Below are 19410 nucleotides of genomic sequence, written 5' to 3'. Positions count from 1 at the left end.
ATACATTTCATCTCCTTAACTGGTGGTAACCACAGGAAGCATTGTGAAGGAGACGAGGGGCCCACGACGGACGGGCAATGGTGCCACGGGTACAAGCGACGGGCACGTAAGAGGCAGAAGCCCCAGCACTTCAGGCTCAAACCACTCACTCTGCATCCCTTTACGCCAGGCATAAACTATCCCCTCAGCATCCATGTGTCTTCCACCATTCCCCAGGCAAATGATCAGGTAGATTCCTCATGATCTCTCCTCCATAACACAGGCCAAACTCCCTCCCACCTCCTCATCTCTGTCCATTACCTTCCCTTCCTGGAACTTCCTCCTGCTTGACTGATCTGTGACAGTGCAGCTGATGACACACTTCATCTGCAAGCCTTTCCAAATCACTCCAGGTGACTACAGACTTTCCTTTGCCTGAATTCTTTTGTCCTTTCTGTACCATAACATTTGGAGCTTTATTAAATATAGTCTTGTATTACCCGTTAGATATTTGCCTCCCATGTGTACTACTCTTGGCTTTCTAAATAGACTAAATAGCTCTATGGAAAATACTTTCTTCTCTTTTCTTGTACTTCCCATAGAGTGTTGCTGCACACAAAAAGAACCACCAAAAATTACTTGTTAATAACCAAATGATCAAACACTGATAGGACCAATTTCCTTCCTCCTACCACACCCAAGTTTCACTTCTACCCCTAGATGTTCTTTTCTTGGACTACAACCTCTTCACTTCAGGAAGACTCTTGACTCACTGGGAGCAGCCCCACCAATCTCTCTCAGTGTTGCTCTTAGAGATACCAGAGCCTGGAGACCATGATTCCAAGAGGGGCACAAGGACACTCGGTCCCTGATTATCTCCTGGGTTGTATCTACAGGGTATGGGAGGAAACTTGGGCAGAGGGGGCTAGTGATAGAAGAGCCATTCCCAGTTCTTATAAGAGCCCGCCATCCCCCTGAGTAGAAGGTACCTCCCAATTTCCAAGCCCTTGCCTACATCATCACTTGGGTTGGGTAACTTCCTACTGCTACCATTTGCAAGAGAAAATATATTAAGCTTGAGGGGCCTTCTCCTCCATAATCCCTCCCTCACCCTTTCTGATTTATTCATAGCCCTAACACAACAGTGAGGTGTGGGATTCCAAGAAAAAGCCAGCGGGAGACCCCTAACCTTGAAGAGCAGGTCAAATTAGAATCCATTAGAAGAAATCCAATGTCCAAATGACGAAGAAAGGCAGGAAGAGTTCCAAATTTGGGGAGGTCCAAGGGGATTTGTAGACAAGGTCAAGAGTTCAAAATGAGGAAAAGAAGGGGCACCTGGGTGGCTCAGTCAGTTAAGCATTTGCCTTCGGCTCAGGTCATGATCCCAGGGTCCTGGGATGGAGCCCCACGTCAGGCTCCCTGCTCAGCGGGAAGCCTGCTTCTCCCTCTCCCACTCCCCCTGCCTGTGTTTCCTCTCTCGCTGTGTCTCTCTCTGTTAAATAAATAAATAAAATCTTAAAAAAAAAAAAATCTGGGGGGCGCCTGGGTGGCTCAGTTGGTTAAGCGACTGCCTTCGGCTCAGGTCATGATCCTGGAGTCCCGGGATCGAGTCCCGCATCGGGCTCCCTGCTCGGCGGGGAGTCTGCTTCTCCCTCTGACCCCCCCCCCCTCATGTGCTCTCTCTCTCTCATTCTCTCTCTCAAATAAATAAATAAAATCTTTTAAAAAAAAATCAGGAAAAGAAGATCAAGCAAAAGAAACAGGCCTGGAATCTACTACGAGGTAGGAGTAGGGTGGAAGTAATTTCTACCAAGAAAGTACTTACTATGATGGCTACAGGTCAAGGCTTGGTTGTTAGGCTGATGGGGAAATGTGAAGGGGGATTTCTGGCTGGGATAGGATAGGATCTCCTCTCCTTCCTCTGACATCTGAAGGATCTTGCCCCCATTGCCAACTAAAGCAGATGGTTCTTCCTGAGATACTTGCAGCCCTTCTTGTCAAGGTGCCACAGCCAGGTGACCCTAATCCCTTGCCCAAGCTAAAGGCAGCCAGCACAGCCTGGATATGAAGAAGTCCCACCGTTCCAGGAGGTGGCTGGGTACAAGGTGCTGGCCTAAGCAGGAGCCTGATATTAATCAGATGGAGACAAACTCAATCACATCTTTTCGTCTGGTGACTCTCAGTGTGAGATGCAAAAGAGAGCGGTCCAGAATACGGGAACGGCTTCTAAAAGGATGACAGGATGATGGGTCAGGGGTGCTGGATCCTGAAACCTGAAGAGCCACTGTTTCTATTCTCCCAAAGGTCAGGAGGGGGGGAGGGAGCCCCGGAAGGTGTGGCCTGCACAGGCCTGGGTATATGCCCAACCAGGTTTTCTGCACCACCTCATTCTTCCCCATCATCAGCTCCTATCACCTAAGGCAATGCTTTTCCAAGGATGGCCCTCAGACAGCTTGTAAAAGGACCACTTTACAAAATGCATCTATCCCCAACCTGCTGCTGCCTGTTGGATCAGAATCTCAGGAGCTAGGTTTCTGGAATCTCCATGATTCTTATGTTCATGGAACTCTTAAAACTACTGAAGCAAGGTGACCTATTTCTCTTTTTCTTTTCAAGACTCGTCTGCTCCAATTCTCTGCCAGGCCCAGGACAGGGCCATGCAGTCTCTTGTGGGCTCCCTAGACTTCCTGATAAGAAGGTTTCTTTTCTCTCTAGACCACAGGCCAAACCTGCCCTCCTTAGAGCCACCTGGAATGAGCCCCATGCCACACATTACTTGTTCAAAAACCCAGTGGCCCCCCACCCCTTGGCACTCATACCACCATCTCCTGCCATCCGAGCGAGGCAAATTGCACAGCTTCCTCTGTCAGCTCTGAGCTGCCCCTCACCCTTATTGTCCGCGGGCCTCTCAAGTCCTGCATGGTCAATTCAGCTGAGGCTCTCTTATTTTCTTTCAATTCTGTATGTCCCTAGAATGTCCCCAACTTTGCAATCCCTACCTCGGCATCAGCAGATGGTAGGGATCAGGGGGTAGGGAGATGGAGCCTCGTTTCTCAGGCCCCATCAGGAACTGCACACTCTCCTGCCTGGGAAGCTGTGATCAGAATTTTCTCCAAGGCACATCTTCACTGCCAGGAAGAAACATGTCAACCACGAGTACCTACTGTGCGCTCTATCTCCCCGGACTGTCCTACACACAGTATGGCCAATTCCAGTTTGCCTCCAGGCCTCAGATTTTACAGTAAATTGGGCACGAGGACATTTTGTCTAGAATTCAAGATATTCAGGGAAATCTCACAAAGATCAGATGCCTACTAAAACAAGCCAGAAGTCCTGAATTCACCTGACCAGGTGCCTTTGAATGCCTTTGTCTCTGGGTAGTGTGGTCAGACCTTTGCACCACCTTCTAGAACACAGAAGAATATAAAACACAGTGACTGGATGGTTGGGCATCTCCTCTGTGAAGCACTTCTGTACACACATGCCTCAAGTGGGCTGAGTCAAGTTCACAGAGTTAATTCCATTCAAATTCCAGTACACTCTCAAAACACGCCAGGCATACCTCCTTTTACGGACCTACAAGCTTCCACGACCAAAGTCCATTAGAGGACACTGCCTCCACCTATGGACACGCTTACATGTGCATGTCAAATCTACACACTCTCCAACCCCCAGTGAAAAATAAAATATAGCTTTCTGGCAACTACAAAAGGGCAAAATGTTTTAGGATTAGAGTAAAAGAAGGTCAAGCTCTAAATAAGGTCTGGAATATAGAGATTTGGCTGACTCCCCAGAAAAATCATACCAGCAGGCACAATCTGGAGCAGCCAGATCGCCTGACCAAGAACTTGATTCCACTGCCATGGAAAGGTGTCAACAGCAGATGCTCACTAGGCCCTATCATTTACCAGCCTATTCCTGTCTAGCAGGGGGCAGTTTATACAAGGACTAATACGCCAGGCTTCCCCTTCCCTGCTTTCCTAAATGGGAGTTTTAATATAGTTATCCCATTTTTCTTTTGCACATTGGGTTTGCTGGGGATGGTTAAATTCACCATTTGGCCCAGTGAGTTCATAAAATTTTCATCAGTCATATATAATATATATAACATGCATATATAGGAGTGTGTGTGTTTGTGTGTATAATACATACATATAAATATCCACACATATACCACTGTTCTAATATTTACTTATTATTTTTATCTAAATCAACCTTTTGTTCATTCAATATTTTATTGAGATCATTGTAGACCCACCTGCAGTTATAAGAGAGAGATTCCTTGTACACTTTGTCCAGATTCCCCAAACTGTAACATTTTGCAAAACTATAGTATAACATCACAAATAGGATGCTGACGTTGATATACTCTGTCTTATTCAGGTTTCCCGTTTTACTGGTACTCATCTGTGTGTATGTGTGTGTGTGTTTTAGGCTCTATAAAATGTTAACCCCTGTGCAGGTTCATGTGTCCACCACCACAGAGAAGACACCAAGCAGTTCCAACATCACAAGGATCCCTGCTGTCACCCTTGTACAGCCACACCCACTTTCCTCCCCTTCACCTGCCCACCATGTCACCCCTAACCAGACCCCAGCAGCCATTAATATGTCTTCTGTTTCTAAAATATTTTCATCTCAAAATCTCATGTAAATGAAATAATACATGACGAACCCTCTGAGATCAGCTTTATTCACTCCACATATTTCCCTAGAAGTTCATCCAAGTTGCCTGTAGCAGTTTGTTCCTTTTCACTGCTGCATACTATTTCGTGGCGTGGATGCACCATGGTGTGCTGAGCTATTCACTTTTCAGAGGCTATCTGAGCTGATTGCAGTTTGGGGCTATTATTTAAAAAACAAAGCTGCCGTGAATATTCATGTGCAGGTTTTGTGTGAATGTAAATTTTCATTTCTCTGGAATAAGTGCCCAAAGTATGATTGCTGGGCATATGGTAATTGCATATTTAGCTTTAAAAGAAACTGCCAAACTGTTTTCCAGAATGACTGTACCATTTTACATGCATACCGGCAACATATGAGTGCTCCAATCTGTCCACATCCTTGCCAGCATTAGGTGTTATCACTCTTTTATTTCAGCCATTCTAACAGGTCTGCTAATGATGCTGAACACCTTTTCATGCCTATGCTTACCATCTCTCTCTAGGGTGAAATGTACTTTGCCCCATCTTCAAATTAGATTTTTTTAACTAGTAAGTTGTGAGAGTTCTTTCTATAGCCTACATGCTAATCCTTTGTCAGATATATGGTTTGCAAATAATTTCTCCTAGCCTGCAGCTTGTTTTTCAAGCTCTTCACACGGGCTTTCACAGAGCAAGTGTTTTCAATTTTGATGAGATCCAATTTATCAATTTTTCCTTATATGGAGTGAGCTTTTGATGTCAAGTCTCACAATTCTTCACCTAGCTGCAGATCCTCAAGATTTTCTCTTAGATTTTCTAAAAGTTTTACAGTTTCACCTTTGACATTAAACTCTATGATTCATTCTAGAGTAATTGCTACATAAAGTGTGAGGTTTAGGTTTCAGTCTTCTCCCTTCTATGGATGTCCAATTACTCCAGTACCATTCATTGAAAAGGCTATCTTCCTCCACTGAATTACTTTTTCAAGTTTGTCAAAAATCAATTGAGCATATTTGTGTAGATTTATTCCTGGGCTCTCTATTCTGTTTCATTAATCTGTGTGTGTATTCCACTGCTCATACCATACTGTCTTGATTACTGTAGCTATGTAGTAAGCCTTAAGAGAGGATAGAATGATTTCTTCCACTATATTCTTCTTTGTCAATATTGTTTTAGCTTTTCTAGTGCCTGTGGTTTTCCATATAAATTTTAGGATAAGCTTGTTTATGTTTACAAAACAAACAAACAAACAAACCTTGTTAAAATCTTTTTTTTAAAAAGATTTTACTTATTTATTTGAGAGAGAGACAGACAGAGATAGCAAGAAGAGAGCATGAGTGGGGAGGAGAGGGAGAAGCAGGCTCCCACTGAGCAGGGAGCCTGACGTGGGGCTCGATCCTAGGACCCTGGGATAATGACCTGAGCTGAAGGCAGACACCCAACCAACTGAACCACCCAGGTGCCCCAAAAGCCTTGTTAAAATCTTGATAGAGACTGCATTGAACCTATAGATCAATTTACAGAGAACTGACATCGTACTATGTTGAGACTTCCAACTCGTGAGCACGATATATCTCTCCATTGATTCAAGTCTTGTTTGGTTTCTTTCATCAGCATTTTATAATATTCAGCATACAGATCCCATACATGTTTTACTAAGTAGATACCTAAGTATTTCATTTTCTTTGGAGCAACTGTAAAGAGTATTGTGTTTTCAATTTTAGTTTCTGCATATTCATTTTTAGATATAGAAATACAATTGATATTTCTATGTATATTGTACATCCAGAAACTTTGTTGAACCCACTTATCAGTTTTAGGAATTTTTTGGTATATCCCTTTGGAGTTTCCATGTAGATAATCATGTCATGTGTATAAATCAACTTTTTTAACAAATTGAAAAATATTTTATATCACTATCACAAATGGAACACTAGTATCAACTGGCATAAAAATGTAATTCTAAAAAACGAATACAATTAAGACAAAATATAATTAAATTCCCCTAGAAACAGTTGTCCGCAGAGGCCCTCAACCTTAGGCCTGCATGCTTGTGAGCTCTCTCTCTCTCTATTAAAGGGAGAAGAGCAAGTATAAAAATAGGTGTTGAAAATTTATTAGCCTCAAGTCATAGGAACATTCTACAGGATAGAACATACACCAAGCCATACAATAAACCTCAATACATTTAAAATAATTAAAACCATACAAAGTATATTTTCAAATTACAATGGAATTAAATTAGAAACCATCAACAGAAATTTGGGAAATTCACAAATAAGTGGAAATTAAACAATACACTACCAAATAAACAAAATGGGTCTGAAAATAAATTAGAAAAAACTTATTAGAATGAAAAACAAAAACAGAACAAACCAAAACTTATGGGATGCAGCTAAGGCAGTACTTAGAGGTCAATTTATGGCTGTAGATGCCTAAATTAGAAAGGAAGATCTCAAATAAATATGCTAATCTTCCCCTTTGAAAAACTAGGAAAAAAGGAGCAAAGTAAACCCAAAGCAAACAGAAGGAAGGAAATAATGCACAGAGAGAAAATAAATGAAATAGAAAAAGAGTGGAAAGGAATCAGTGAAACTAAATGTTGGTTCTTGGCAAAGATCAACAAAACTGGCAAACCTTCAGCTATACTGAACAAGAAATAAAAGAGAAGGCTAAAATTTCTAAAATCAGGAATGGAAGAGTAGACATCCCTACTGACCTTACGGAAATGCAAAGGATTGTAAGAGAACACTATGCACTACACAAACAAATGAGATAACTTAGATGAAATGAATAAGTTCCGGGCGCCTGGGTGGCTCAGATGGTTAAGCATCTGCCTTCGGCTCAGGTCATGATCCCAGGGTCCTGGATCGAGTCCCACATCGGGCTCCCTGCTAGGTGGGGAGCCTGCTTCTCCCTCTGCCTCTGCCTCTCTCTCTCTCTCTGACTCTCATGAATAAATAAATAAAACATTTAATAAATAACATAAAAAAGAAAAGAAATGAATAAGTTCCTAAAAATGCATAAATTATTCTAACTAAAGAAATAATAGAAAAGTTGAATATACCCATAGCAAGTAAAGAAATTGGATTAATATATAAAATCCACAAAGAAAAGCCTGGGTCCAGATGGCTTCACCAGTGATTTCATCAAACACTTAAAGAAGAGTTAACATCAATCTTTCACAAACTCTTCTGGGCAATAGAAAAGAAGGGAACACTTTTCAATTCATTCTACAAAATCTACTGCCTTGATATACCAACATCAAACAAAGACATCACAAAAAAATAAAAACTACAGACCAATATCTTCATGAATACAGAGATACAAATCCTCAACAAAATATGAGCAAACAGAACCCAGAAGCATATTAAAAGGATTATGCATCATGGCCAAGTGGGATTTGTCCCAGGAGTGCAGGTGGTTTAACATTAGAAAATCAATTAATGTAATACACTATATTAACAGAATAAAGGACAAAAACCACATGATCATCTCAGAAGATGCAGGAAAAGCTTTTGACAAAATTCAACATTCATTCATGATTAAAAAAAAAAACAAAAACCAACAAACTAGGAATGAAAGGCAACTTCCCCACACTGATAAAGAGCATCTACATAACACGAACTGCCAACATCATAATAAGAATGACTAAATGCTTTGCCCCTAAGATCAGGAAGAAGACAATAATGTCCACTCTCACCATTTCTATTCAAATTGTACTGGAGGTTCTAGACAAGGTAATTAGACAAGAAAAAGAAAAAAGGCACCCAGATTGGAAAGGAAGAAGTAAAACTGTTTTCACAGACAACATAATCTTGTATACGCTAAAAAAGAACATACCATAAACGAAATTAACAAAACAATCCCATTCACAATAGCATCGAGAAAAATCAAACACTTAGGAACAAGTATAGGAAAAGAAATGCAAAATTTGTACACTGACAACTATAAGACATGGGCAAAAGAAACTAAAGAAGACCTAAATAAAATGGAAAGGCATCTCATATTCATGGATCAGAAAACCATATTGTTAAGATGCCAATAATCCCCACATTGTTCTAAAGATTCAACACATTCTCTATTAAAATCCCAGTTGCTTTTTTGGGGGCAGAAATTGAGAAGAGGATCTTAAAGTTCACATGGAAATGCAAAAGGCTCAGAATAGTCAAACAGTCAAACAATCTTGAAAAGGAAAACTAAATTGGAGGCCTTATAATTCCCAATTTCAAACTTACAAAACTACAGCAATCAAAATCATTTTGCATTAGCATAAGGATGTATAGATCAACTGAATAGAATTAAGATCCCAAAATAAGACTTACATTTATGGTCAACTAATTTTTGTCAAAAGTGCCAAAACAAATTCAATGGGAAAAATGTTGTCTTTTCAACAAATAGTGCTGGGAATTAGATATCCACACAAAGATTAATTTGGACCCATACCTCATAACACACACAATAATTAACTCTAAATGGGTGACAGATATAAATGTAAGCTCTAAAATTATGAAACTCTTAGAAAGCATATGAGTAAATCTCTGTGATTTTAATTAGCCAATCACTTGAGCATAACAGATAAAAAGGGAAAAATCACAAATTGGACATTACACTTTTGCACTTCAAGAGACACAATAAAGATTATAAAGAGAACTCATGAAAAGGAAGAAAATATTTGCAAATCATATATCTGATAAGGGACTTGTATTTAGAATACATAAAGAACTCTTACAACTCAATAATAAAAAGACAAATAACTCAATTAAAAATTGGGCAGAGGATTTGAAGAGACATGTCTCCACAAAAGATATACAAATGGTCAATAAGCATATGAGAAGATGTTTAACATCATTAGTCATTAGAAAAATACAAACCAAAATCACACTGACACACCTTCACGCCCACTAGGATGGCAATAATGCAAAAGACAGATAATAACAGTGTTGGTTGAGAATGTAGAGAAATTGGAACTTCATACATTGCCGGTAGGGACATAAAATGGTGCAGCCACTGTTGAAAACAGTTGGGCAGTTCTTCAAATTGTTAAACACAAAGTTTCCACATGACCCAGAGATTTCACTCCTCATAATATACCCAAGAGAAACGAAAACATATGTCCACACAAAATTTGTCCATTATTGTTTATAGCAGCAGTTTTTAAAGTGGCCAAAAAATGGAAACAACTCAAATTTCAAGTTTCATTCAACTAGTGAATGAGAAAATAAAATGTGGTATATCTATACAATGAAATATTATTCTGCCCTAAAAATGAATGAAGTACTAGTGCACGCTACAACACAGAGGAATTTCAAAAACATTATGCTCAGTGAAAGAAGCCAGTCACAAAAGAGCACATAAGTGCATGATTTGATTTATACAAAACGTCCAGAAAAAGCAAATTTATAAAGACAAGAAGGTACATTAGTGGTTGCCAGGGGCTGGAAGCAGTTGGACATTGGGAGTGACTGTAAATTGGCATGGTCTTCGTACTGTGATGGATATGTTCTAAAATTAGATGTGATGATGACTGTACAACCTTATAATTGTACAAAAATTTATTGACCTGTACACTTAAAACAGGTGGATTTTATGGTTTCTAAATTAGTTTAGTGAAATATATTTCTAAATAAATTAAAATTTTAAATTATCTATTAATAAATATTTAAAAATTAAAAATTTACTAACATCCAACTGGTCTTTCTCTCTGACTTAATTGAATTGGTCTTCTTCACTGAGGTTGAAAAGAGAATTGCAAAGGGAGTCATTTCTTTGCTGCACGATTCAATAACAAGTAGCATCTAATACAACTTTGTGTGTAACTAAAGATATATACTCCACACTTTAAACCACAACTGCAGGATCTTGAGAAGTCACATGCAGACCTCACTGAGGCCAAACTAGAGAAGAAAGGGTACTACCCAGAAACATGAATTAGTGGGACAGTGGCCCCATGATGTGGCCACTAGATGTAGCACCTGGACTGTCTCCCACTGGGGATGGAGGGGCTGTGTATGAATTTATGGTTGAAAGGGAGATGGGTGGATGGATGGATGGATGGATGGATGGATGGATGGATGGATGGATGGATGGTGTTAGCTGGGGCATTTTGAAAACTACATATAGGCCCAGCAAATACTATACCAGTGCATGGAAGGCGAATTCCACCCTGAGACATGGTACGTCTATCTTCAGGTGTCTGTGGCCAAGCCAACATGTCACAGATATATTTTGTCTGGCCAACCTGCGCTTTTCTAGGAGCTTCTCCACCTTCAAGTCTACCTACCTTCCTACTCGCATCATGGTGATGGTGGGAAAAGTCATCTTGTGCCACCACCCAAATTCCCTCTCTTGGCCACAAACGTCTTGTCATGATATGGGGAAATCCTTCCATGGCAATTTAGACTAGAAACAGAGAGAGTGCCAGAGACTAAAAATGGAACATATCAAATGCCAGTCAGGCAATCCTGCTTTTTTACCATGTGGATATCAGTACCTTCCAATTAAGTTCCCTTTTTCCCGAAAATAATTTTTTTTTTTAATTTATTTATTTGACAGGGACAGCGAGAGAGGGAACACAAGCAGGGGGAGTGGGAGAGGGAGAAGCAGGCTTCCCGCTGAGCAGGGAGCCCGATGAGGGGCTCGATCCCAGGTCCCTGGGACCATGACCCAAGCCGAAGGCAGATGCCCAACGACTGAGCCACCCAGGTGCCCCTTTCCCGAAAATACTTTAAGTGGGATTCAGTTCCACGTCACCAAGAATCTTAACTAATTCCAGTCAACTTTATATCACTGTCTGCTTAAATTCTAGCCCATCAGCTCTGCCACAATACAGAAGGCTTAGTACCTTTGAAGTCACACCTTTACTACAATTCAGTGGTGTCAGATGACCGCGCATGCCCTCAGCAAAGACTGTTTCTACCCTCCCACCCCACCCCTTCTGATGACAAAAGTTAAAGTGATTCTTTTGCAATTCTAGACAAGTAAGCTGTTTCAGGATTACAGTAAAGAACGAAGAGATCTGAACTAAGTCTGGGGAGTTTAAAGATTTGTCCAGCCCCCAGAAAAACAAATGATTAAGTGGTGTTTATGGCTGTTATTATAAACCAACCCGATGCAATGTGATACAAAGCTTTTGAAATCCCAAAGAAACAGAGCAATTTGTCAAAGGCCATGTTAAGAGCTTTTGCAAGATCTATTTCCATTGTTTATCAAACTTTAGCTTAATCGTACTTGGATGAGCAAAACCTGAGGCATGATGTCGTTGTCTTTATGAAGACCAACGACTGGAATTGCAGAGACTTAACCAGGGGGATGGAGATGATGCAAATTCACTATTCCTTTTTCATTGCTTTTATTTAGTAAAAATAGCTAGCTTATCAGGCTGCATAAAGCTTCATTAAATCTCTAGTCCCTGTGGACTGGGTCCCTGCAAACCTTGTTCCAGGTAAAGAAAGGTCAACAATCCAGTGTCTCTGAGGGAAACCAAAGTGTTTCTATATGATATGTCACCTTCAGATCCTAGAACAAAATAGTGAGATTATATAGACCCGACTACACCCTTAAGTTAAAGTTAGAACTAAAACACAGATGCTATGGGAAATGTTATAAATTCTAACTTTCCTTACCATATGAAAGTGTTATTAAAATGGCCATAGTTGTAATAATGTCAATAAGTAACAAAAAAGGTAACAACAAAAATAATAAAAGCATTTAACCCAAAGACCTCTAGAGTCAGGGATGTAACTGTGCTCCGTAGGGGAGATTTGGTTTTAATACCCACTCCTAGGTGATCCATCCAATTGGCATCTTCCTATTATTTTCCCTTAATTCTACTCTGGTTGAATACATACTACCTAGACCACCACAAATCAATGCCCGTCGATTAAATCATTATACTGAGAACAGACTTAACAACACAGGCATGACAGCTTTGTACATGTAGACCTTCAGAGATGGAGGACATTCACTTCACCAAAAAATTTTTTAATGCATCTTACCTAATATCTGAGAGATCACACTTGTTTCCAGCAATAGCCATTACAATGTTTTCTGGACCATGCTCCTTCAGTTCTTTCACCCATTTCTTCAGGGTATGGAATGAATCCTAAACCCAAAATGTAAATCAATCAATCATTGGAAAGACCCATCAACACAGTATTTCAACCAAGTAGAAATATAAACCCAACCCAATTTAACAGAGGTTAGGAAACTCACATACATTAACATCCTACCCCCATCTTGGCACAAAACTTAATATTAGCTAAGTTACACTTAAATGGCCTGTAAAAGTTTCCTTTTCTAAAACTGAAACTTGACAAAGTTAAGAAAAGCATACTGGCAATTTTCTTCTATAAATAACATTAATTTAAAATGATAGCCTAACTCAACATGAAAAAGACTTAAGTCATAGAACTAGACATGTTCATGCTTATTTCAGGAAAGAAAGAGAAAGAATACATACATACATACTCTTTCTTTCTTTCTCTCTCTCTCTCCCTCCCTGTCTCTCCCTCCTCCTCCCCCTCTCTCTTTTCCTCTTGTCCTGTTTTCCTTTCTGCCCTTCACTCACAACCCTCCTCCAGCAAACCAGTCAAGGTAGACACCACATTTAGGTAGAAGTGTTCGGGAATTCATGGATGGTAAGAGTGATGGATCATTGAACCAGCAGTCCTGTGCACTGAGTCAGCACTCCAGGAGTGGAAAAAAACAACCAGCAAACCATTGCAGTTCCTTGATGAATAGCCTAGATCCTCAACATGATAACTAAAAATATGGTATACTATATATATGCAAATACACTACACATACATAAACATTATCCCTGACATTTTAAGTAGTGTGATTGAAACACTAATAGAAAATAAGCATTCCATAATTACAAAACATGCAGGACTTAAAAATAATTTTCCTCTTCCTGAAAACCTGACATTCTGGAGAGCGGTACTGGCAGGCATGGCCTTGCCTCTACTAACAGTCAATTTTAAAAATAAATGATCATTGTTGTTTATTTAATTTGGCCGATAAATTTGAAATTCTTCACTGCATATAGGTGAATAAACTCAATATATGGTGTTGATTATCCCTGGCTACCATGCTATGAAATCTCATTCCAGGCTACTGGCAAGACTCAAGTAGTCAAGTCTCTGCTTTGGTCTTTCTAAGAGAATCAACATAAAGGGCATTGAAACTTTAAAGGGCTTTTATTTTCTTACCTGTTTGGTAATATCATATACTATGACAGCTGCAGCAGATCCACGATAGTACATGGGAGCCAGTGAATGAAACTGTTTAAGAACAATGCATAGTTTTAAGCCAAAGTCAACACATTTTATGCAACTCCAAATTAAATACAAAATTTTCCTCCTACATTATCCCTATAGGATCCCTGAATTCCCCCTAGAATTTTCCCAGGAACCCTATCAGGCAATAAATTCTCCTCCTCGACCGCACATGTGCTTGTGGCTGACAGACCATGAAATTCACTTTTAGGCAAAGGTCAAAAATAAATTTTATTTTAAATGTTCCTCTTCTATGAATTTTCTTTTCTCTACTGCTCATTACTTATCTAATACGACTGACCCAGGGCAATCTCATTAGAATTATTCAATGGTAAGAAAAAGATGCTTGCCAAGGGGAGGACAAAAGGAGACTGACACAGATCACAAGACCCTCGCTGAGTCCTTAATGAGGGCCACTGAGCAAGGGCACCTCCGCATCCCGCCCTTAGCCTGCACACCTGCTGTCCCTCAAAGGCACACGGTGACACAGACAAGCTCCATTCCAAAATGTGAGCAAAGCAAGACTCATTGGTCATTAGAATCCTTTATCCCAAAACAGGATAGATAATTATGTTGAGGATACATAGAGATTCCTTGTATATTTTGAAGAACAGATCTTTGGATATATTTGAAGACTATATCGTGGAAAGGTTTTGAAAGCTGAGAAGGAAGAGACAGCTCAACAGAAAAATAGACAAAGGTTATACATAGATAAATCTCTGCGGAAGAGACATAAATTGCCAATAAATATTTTTAAATATTCAATTACAGTAAAAGAAATGAAAATAAAAGCAATGAAGAGGCATGTATTAATTTATTAAATATCAAAAAGATTTATTATATACATTGTTGGTTTGGATTTGGGCAGGGGGCCACTCTCACATGTTACATGGGAATGTATTTTAAGACCTTCTTGGGGCACCTGGGTGGCTCAGTCGGTTAAGCATCTGCCTTCTGCTCAGGTCATGATCCCGCGGTCCTGGGTTCCAGCCCCTCGTCAGGATCCCTGCTCAGCGGAGAGTCTGCTTCTCCCTTTCCCTCTGCCCCTTCCCGCTGCTTGTGTGTGTTCTCTCTCTCTCTTTCTCTCTCTCTCTTTCTCAAGCTCTCTGTCTCTCTCAAATAAATAAATAAAATCTTTTAAAAAGCCCTTCTTATAAAAAGATGCTCAACATCACTAATTTTCAGAGAAATGCAAATCAGAATCACAATGAGATATCACACGTTAGGATGGCTGTTATCAAAAAGGCAAAAGATAACTAATATTGGTGAGGATGTGGGAAAAAGGGAACCCCGATGCTCCGTTGGGAATATAAATTGGTGCAGCCACTGTAGAAAAGAGTACGAAGGGTCCACAAAAAAACGCATAACTATATGATCCAGCAATTCCCCTTTTGGGTATATACCTAAAAGAAATGAAATCAAATACCTCAAAGAGATATCTGCACTTCCATGTTCATCGCAGCCTTATTCACAATGCACAAGACATGGAAACAACCTAAGTGCCTACTGATGAATGAATGAATCAATCAATCAATGAAGAAAATTTGGTGTGTGTATATACACAATGGAATATTATCCAGCATTTAAAAAGGAAATCCTGCCATTTGCAACAACATGGATGAATCTAAAACACATTATGCCAAGTGAAATAAGCCAGATGTAGAAAGAAAAAAACTGCATGATCTCACTTAAATATGGAATCTTAAAAAGTCAAATACTTAGAAGCAGAAAGTAGAAGGGTAGTTACCAGGAGCGGGGAAGGGAGTTGGGGAGATGTACTGGTGAAAGGGTACAAAGTTGCAGTTACAGGGGATGAATAAGTTCTAGAAATAGAATGGTTAATGATATTGTATTCAATCTGGAAATTTGCCAAAAGAGTAGATTTCAGGTGCTCTCATCATTTACAAAAGGGAAAAGGTAACTATGTGAGAAGATATGTTAACTAGTTTGACTGTAGTAATAATTTCACTATATCTATGTACATCAAACCATCATGTTGCACACCTTAAATATATAATTTTTATTTTTTTAAAAAAGAGACTTTCTTTAAAAGCCACTATTGATAATATATATCAAAAGTTAAAATGTGCATATTGTTTGACCCAGCAATTCCACTTACAGGAACGTATATTGGAGTGATCATCACACACACCAAGCTATTCATCCCTATGTTATACATGGGAGCAAATATTTTAAAACAACCTAATGGTTCATCATAGAGAATCCATTAATGGTATCTGTGTATAATGGAATATTCTGCAATAATTAAAATGGTGGTGGGGATTTTCATTTACAGGAAAAGCTTACATACTGTTGAAGGAATTAAAAAAAGTCTCAAAGCAGCCTATGAAGCACGCTGTAATTTAGGGAAAAATGTGAGTGGGTGTGTCTATGTATACAGCTATAACAATGTTTCTCAAAATGTTCACAGTGGGATTTCTAGTGATTTGTACATTTTTCTTATAAGAATCTGCACAGCGGACTCTTCCATTAGAGTCTGCATAGCATTTTACATAGCATAAATGTTTACAATGTTTTTTTTTTAAATAAAATAGGTTTTTAAGTTAAAAAAGAAAAAGCAGCCATTTTTATTGGAGAGTAGGATAAGGAGCAGGAAGGGAAGGAAGGATGGATCCTGAAGCTTTTCCAGCGAACAACAGAACCATCATTCATTCATCTTTATTTCCCACATAATACTTATCGCTGAATAAAGACCTGCCAAACTGAAATGATCCCATTTGGAAATGTGAAGCACATCAGTTCCTGAGAAGGCTAGTGCGGCACTCTCAAGAGTGTGGAAGGAAGCAGGCTCTTTCTCAACTCCCAGCCCTTGTGCAAGCCTCCACCTTGAACAGAAATTGCCCCAGTGCCTCTGTGGTTTTCATAAAAGGGAATGGGTTGGATGGAGCTCAGGATGAACCCAGGAGTTCCCAGCTGACGGCCCTTGGCCACTCACCAGGACTCACTGGAGGACAGCGGGCTATTTACCATGCGTGCCTTTCAAATTCACTGCCCAACACTGTGTGTGTTTGTTGTAATTGTTAGGCATCAATAAATCTATTTTTCATCCATCCTTTGGCAATCCACTCCACATGTAGAAAATAAAATCAGAATTCTTGCCCAAAGGGAGGAAAAAGCAATGTATTTTTGAAACATTCCTGCTTTGCTAAGGCTAAGGAATGCATATAAAGTGTCCTTTAGCCCAATTACATAAAATGCCCATTTTTTTCAAAATAGCTTCCATATAAGAAAGGTCCACTTAAACATACCATATAGGTACAAAACTTATATCTCAAAAATCAAGATACTTGTGGACTCAAGCACAGAAAGGAGCAAATTGTGGATATCTTCTTAAGACAGAGTCATTTTCTCTCACTGATATGAGGAATTCTTTATCGCAGGAAACAAACTGAGTGTTGTTGGAGTGGGGGGTGGGGCGGGAGGGATGGGGTGACTGGGTGATGGACACTGGGGAGGGTGTGTGCTCTGGTAAGCGCTGTGAATTGTGCAAGACTGTTGAATCTCAGATCTGTACCTCTGAAACAAATAATGCAATACATGTTAAGAAAAAAAAAGAGGAAGAAGAAGGTGGTAGCGGGAGGGGAAGAATGAAGCGGGGGAAATCGGAGGGGTAGATGAACCATGAGAGACAATAGACTCTGAAAAACAAACTGAGGGTTCTAGAGGGGAGGGGGGTGGGAGGATGGGTTAGCCTGGTGGTGGGTATTGAGGAGGGCACATTCTGCATGGAGCACTGGGTGTTGTGCACAAACAATGAATCATGGAACACTTCATCTAAAACTAATGATGTAATGTATGGGGATTAACATAAGAATAAAAAAAAAAGACAGAGTCATTTTCAGCTATAATGCCATGAACTGAATCTAAAATGGTCACTGGTGGCAGGTTTCATGAATTATTGAATAGATCTTTGTATATAATGCATTACTTGTTCTTTCCTTCCTCCAAATGGAATCATTTTGAAATAAATCTGTTGGTGAAGCCACTTAAATGACTTTATTGCCGGGGACTTGGGGGTTTTAATGAGTTAAAAGTTCGTCTCAGTTCCAAAACCCAATAATGCATTGACCAAAGGATAATATTTGTGGAGGACAAAAAGATAAATCACTTCTGGTCTACAATGTGTATACTCTTCCCCATACAAATATAAAAACAAAAGCATCAAAATTGGCTTCAATACTCATATGACATAATTCAATTTCCATAGAGTCCAAATTAAGACTGATGAAAACTCACATAAAAAAATTCTTGTAGAAACAAAGTTTCATAATCACAGGAGGTTGCTATAATTTTTAAATCTCACCTTGAAGAGTTCTTTGAAAATTAGCAGGACAGATGCCAATTCAAAATCCCTTCTTCCCTAACTATCCCACAAAATATCTAGAATACTGAATTAAAGTACTCAGATAACTCTCAAGTGACATTTAATTATTTAGAAAAAGCACAGGGAATTGTGAAAAGCCAATCTGACCCTCAAAAGAAATGGCTGTTTATGTACTTAGTGTGTGTGACTGTGTGTTTTTTTTAAATTTTGCATGTCTACAGAATAAAAGAGAAGGGAACAGTCTTCTTCAAGCTTCTCAGACTTTTACAGATGGATGCTAACCCTGTCCCCATTTCCAGCAACTAGGAAAGGATAAGTAGGTATAACCTTTCTGGAAAGCAACCGGACAATGAATAGCAAGAGTCCTGAAAATGTTCATACACCAATTCAACAACTGCACTTCTGAAGGGAATGGTCACAGATGGTCACGAAGTAACCAGAATTCACTCCAGAATTATCAGTCATGCTGAAAAACTGGAACCTATTTCAATGTCTAGCCATCAGGGACCAGAAACGTAAATTTGACTACACTCCCTCTGAGTCTAGATCTCTTCATACTTTGCCCTTAGCCAAGCAATGGACTGCTGGGCAGCAGTGAAACTCACATTTCTGAAAAATAAGAGATGGCATGAGACACAAGGGGAGCAGTCTGATACTTCCCAAGGGTCTTCTACAGAACCCTGGGCTCGTGAGGTGCTTTTTGGAAAAAAGGTTTCTTGGCCAAATAAGTTCGAGAAATGCTATATATAATAATGCTCCCCTGGAGATTGGTGAAGTATTGTTAGTACATTAAAGGCTCTGAACATTTCTGTAGTAAAGAATTTGTTTTGGTTTTAACTCAGACTTCTCAATTGATTTTTTTAACCTTTTTCAAGTAATATTTATTAACATCTTGAGACCTAGTATGCTCAGAACCCACATTAAAGGCAAAGTATGAAGAGATCTAGACTCAAAGGAAGTCTAGACATCCATGCCTGGCTCTATTCTGGTAAAATGCAGGTAGTGATGTGGGAAACAAAAGCAAAAGAAAAAAATCAAATTTCCTTACAACTTACAACCCATTGACAAGTCCTTGAGACAGGGAGAGTGACCTTCCTCTAGGGACTCAACTGCCTTGATGTTAATACTTTAGCTTAACATTAGCCTGACCTCCAAGATCCTGTAA

At 39.5% G+C, this 19410-nt stretch overlaps 1 protein-coding gene across 3 annotated transcripts in view; it reads right to left on the bottom strand.

Moving 5' to 3' along the window:
• RAB31 (RAB31, member RAS oncogene family) overlaps window positions 1-19410 on the bottom strand; it is a 149281-nt gene that overhangs the window by 53454 nt on the left and 76417 nt on the right. For all 3 annotated transcript variants that reach the window (XR_010407325.1, XM_064577927.1, XM_064577926.1), the window contains exons 4-5: window positions 13835-13906; window positions 12620-12726 (exon numbers count right to left, since the gene is read on the bottom strand). Coding sequence is in view for 2 of the 3 variants with exons in the window: in XM_064577927.1 (XP_064433997.1) it covers window positions 12620-12726; window positions 13835-13906 (179 nt within the window). In the remaining variant the exon portion in view is untranslated. The remainder of the gene's footprint in view (window positions 1-12619; window positions 12727-13834; window positions 13907-19410) is intronic.

Source organism: Mirounga angustirostris, unplaced genomic scaffold, assembly GCF_029215605.1.
Source record: "Mirounga angustirostris isolate CCGP_5_RB_7025 unplaced genomic scaffold, mMirAng1.0.hap1 SCAF_14, whole genome shotgun sequence".
Classification (NCBI taxonomy): domain Eukaryota; kingdom Metazoa; phylum Chordata; class Mammalia; order Carnivora; family Phocidae; genus Mirounga; species Mirounga angustirostris.
The sequence above is the reverse complement of the archived record's forward strand: the minus strand, read 5'-3'. Positions and strand labels throughout refer to the sequence as shown.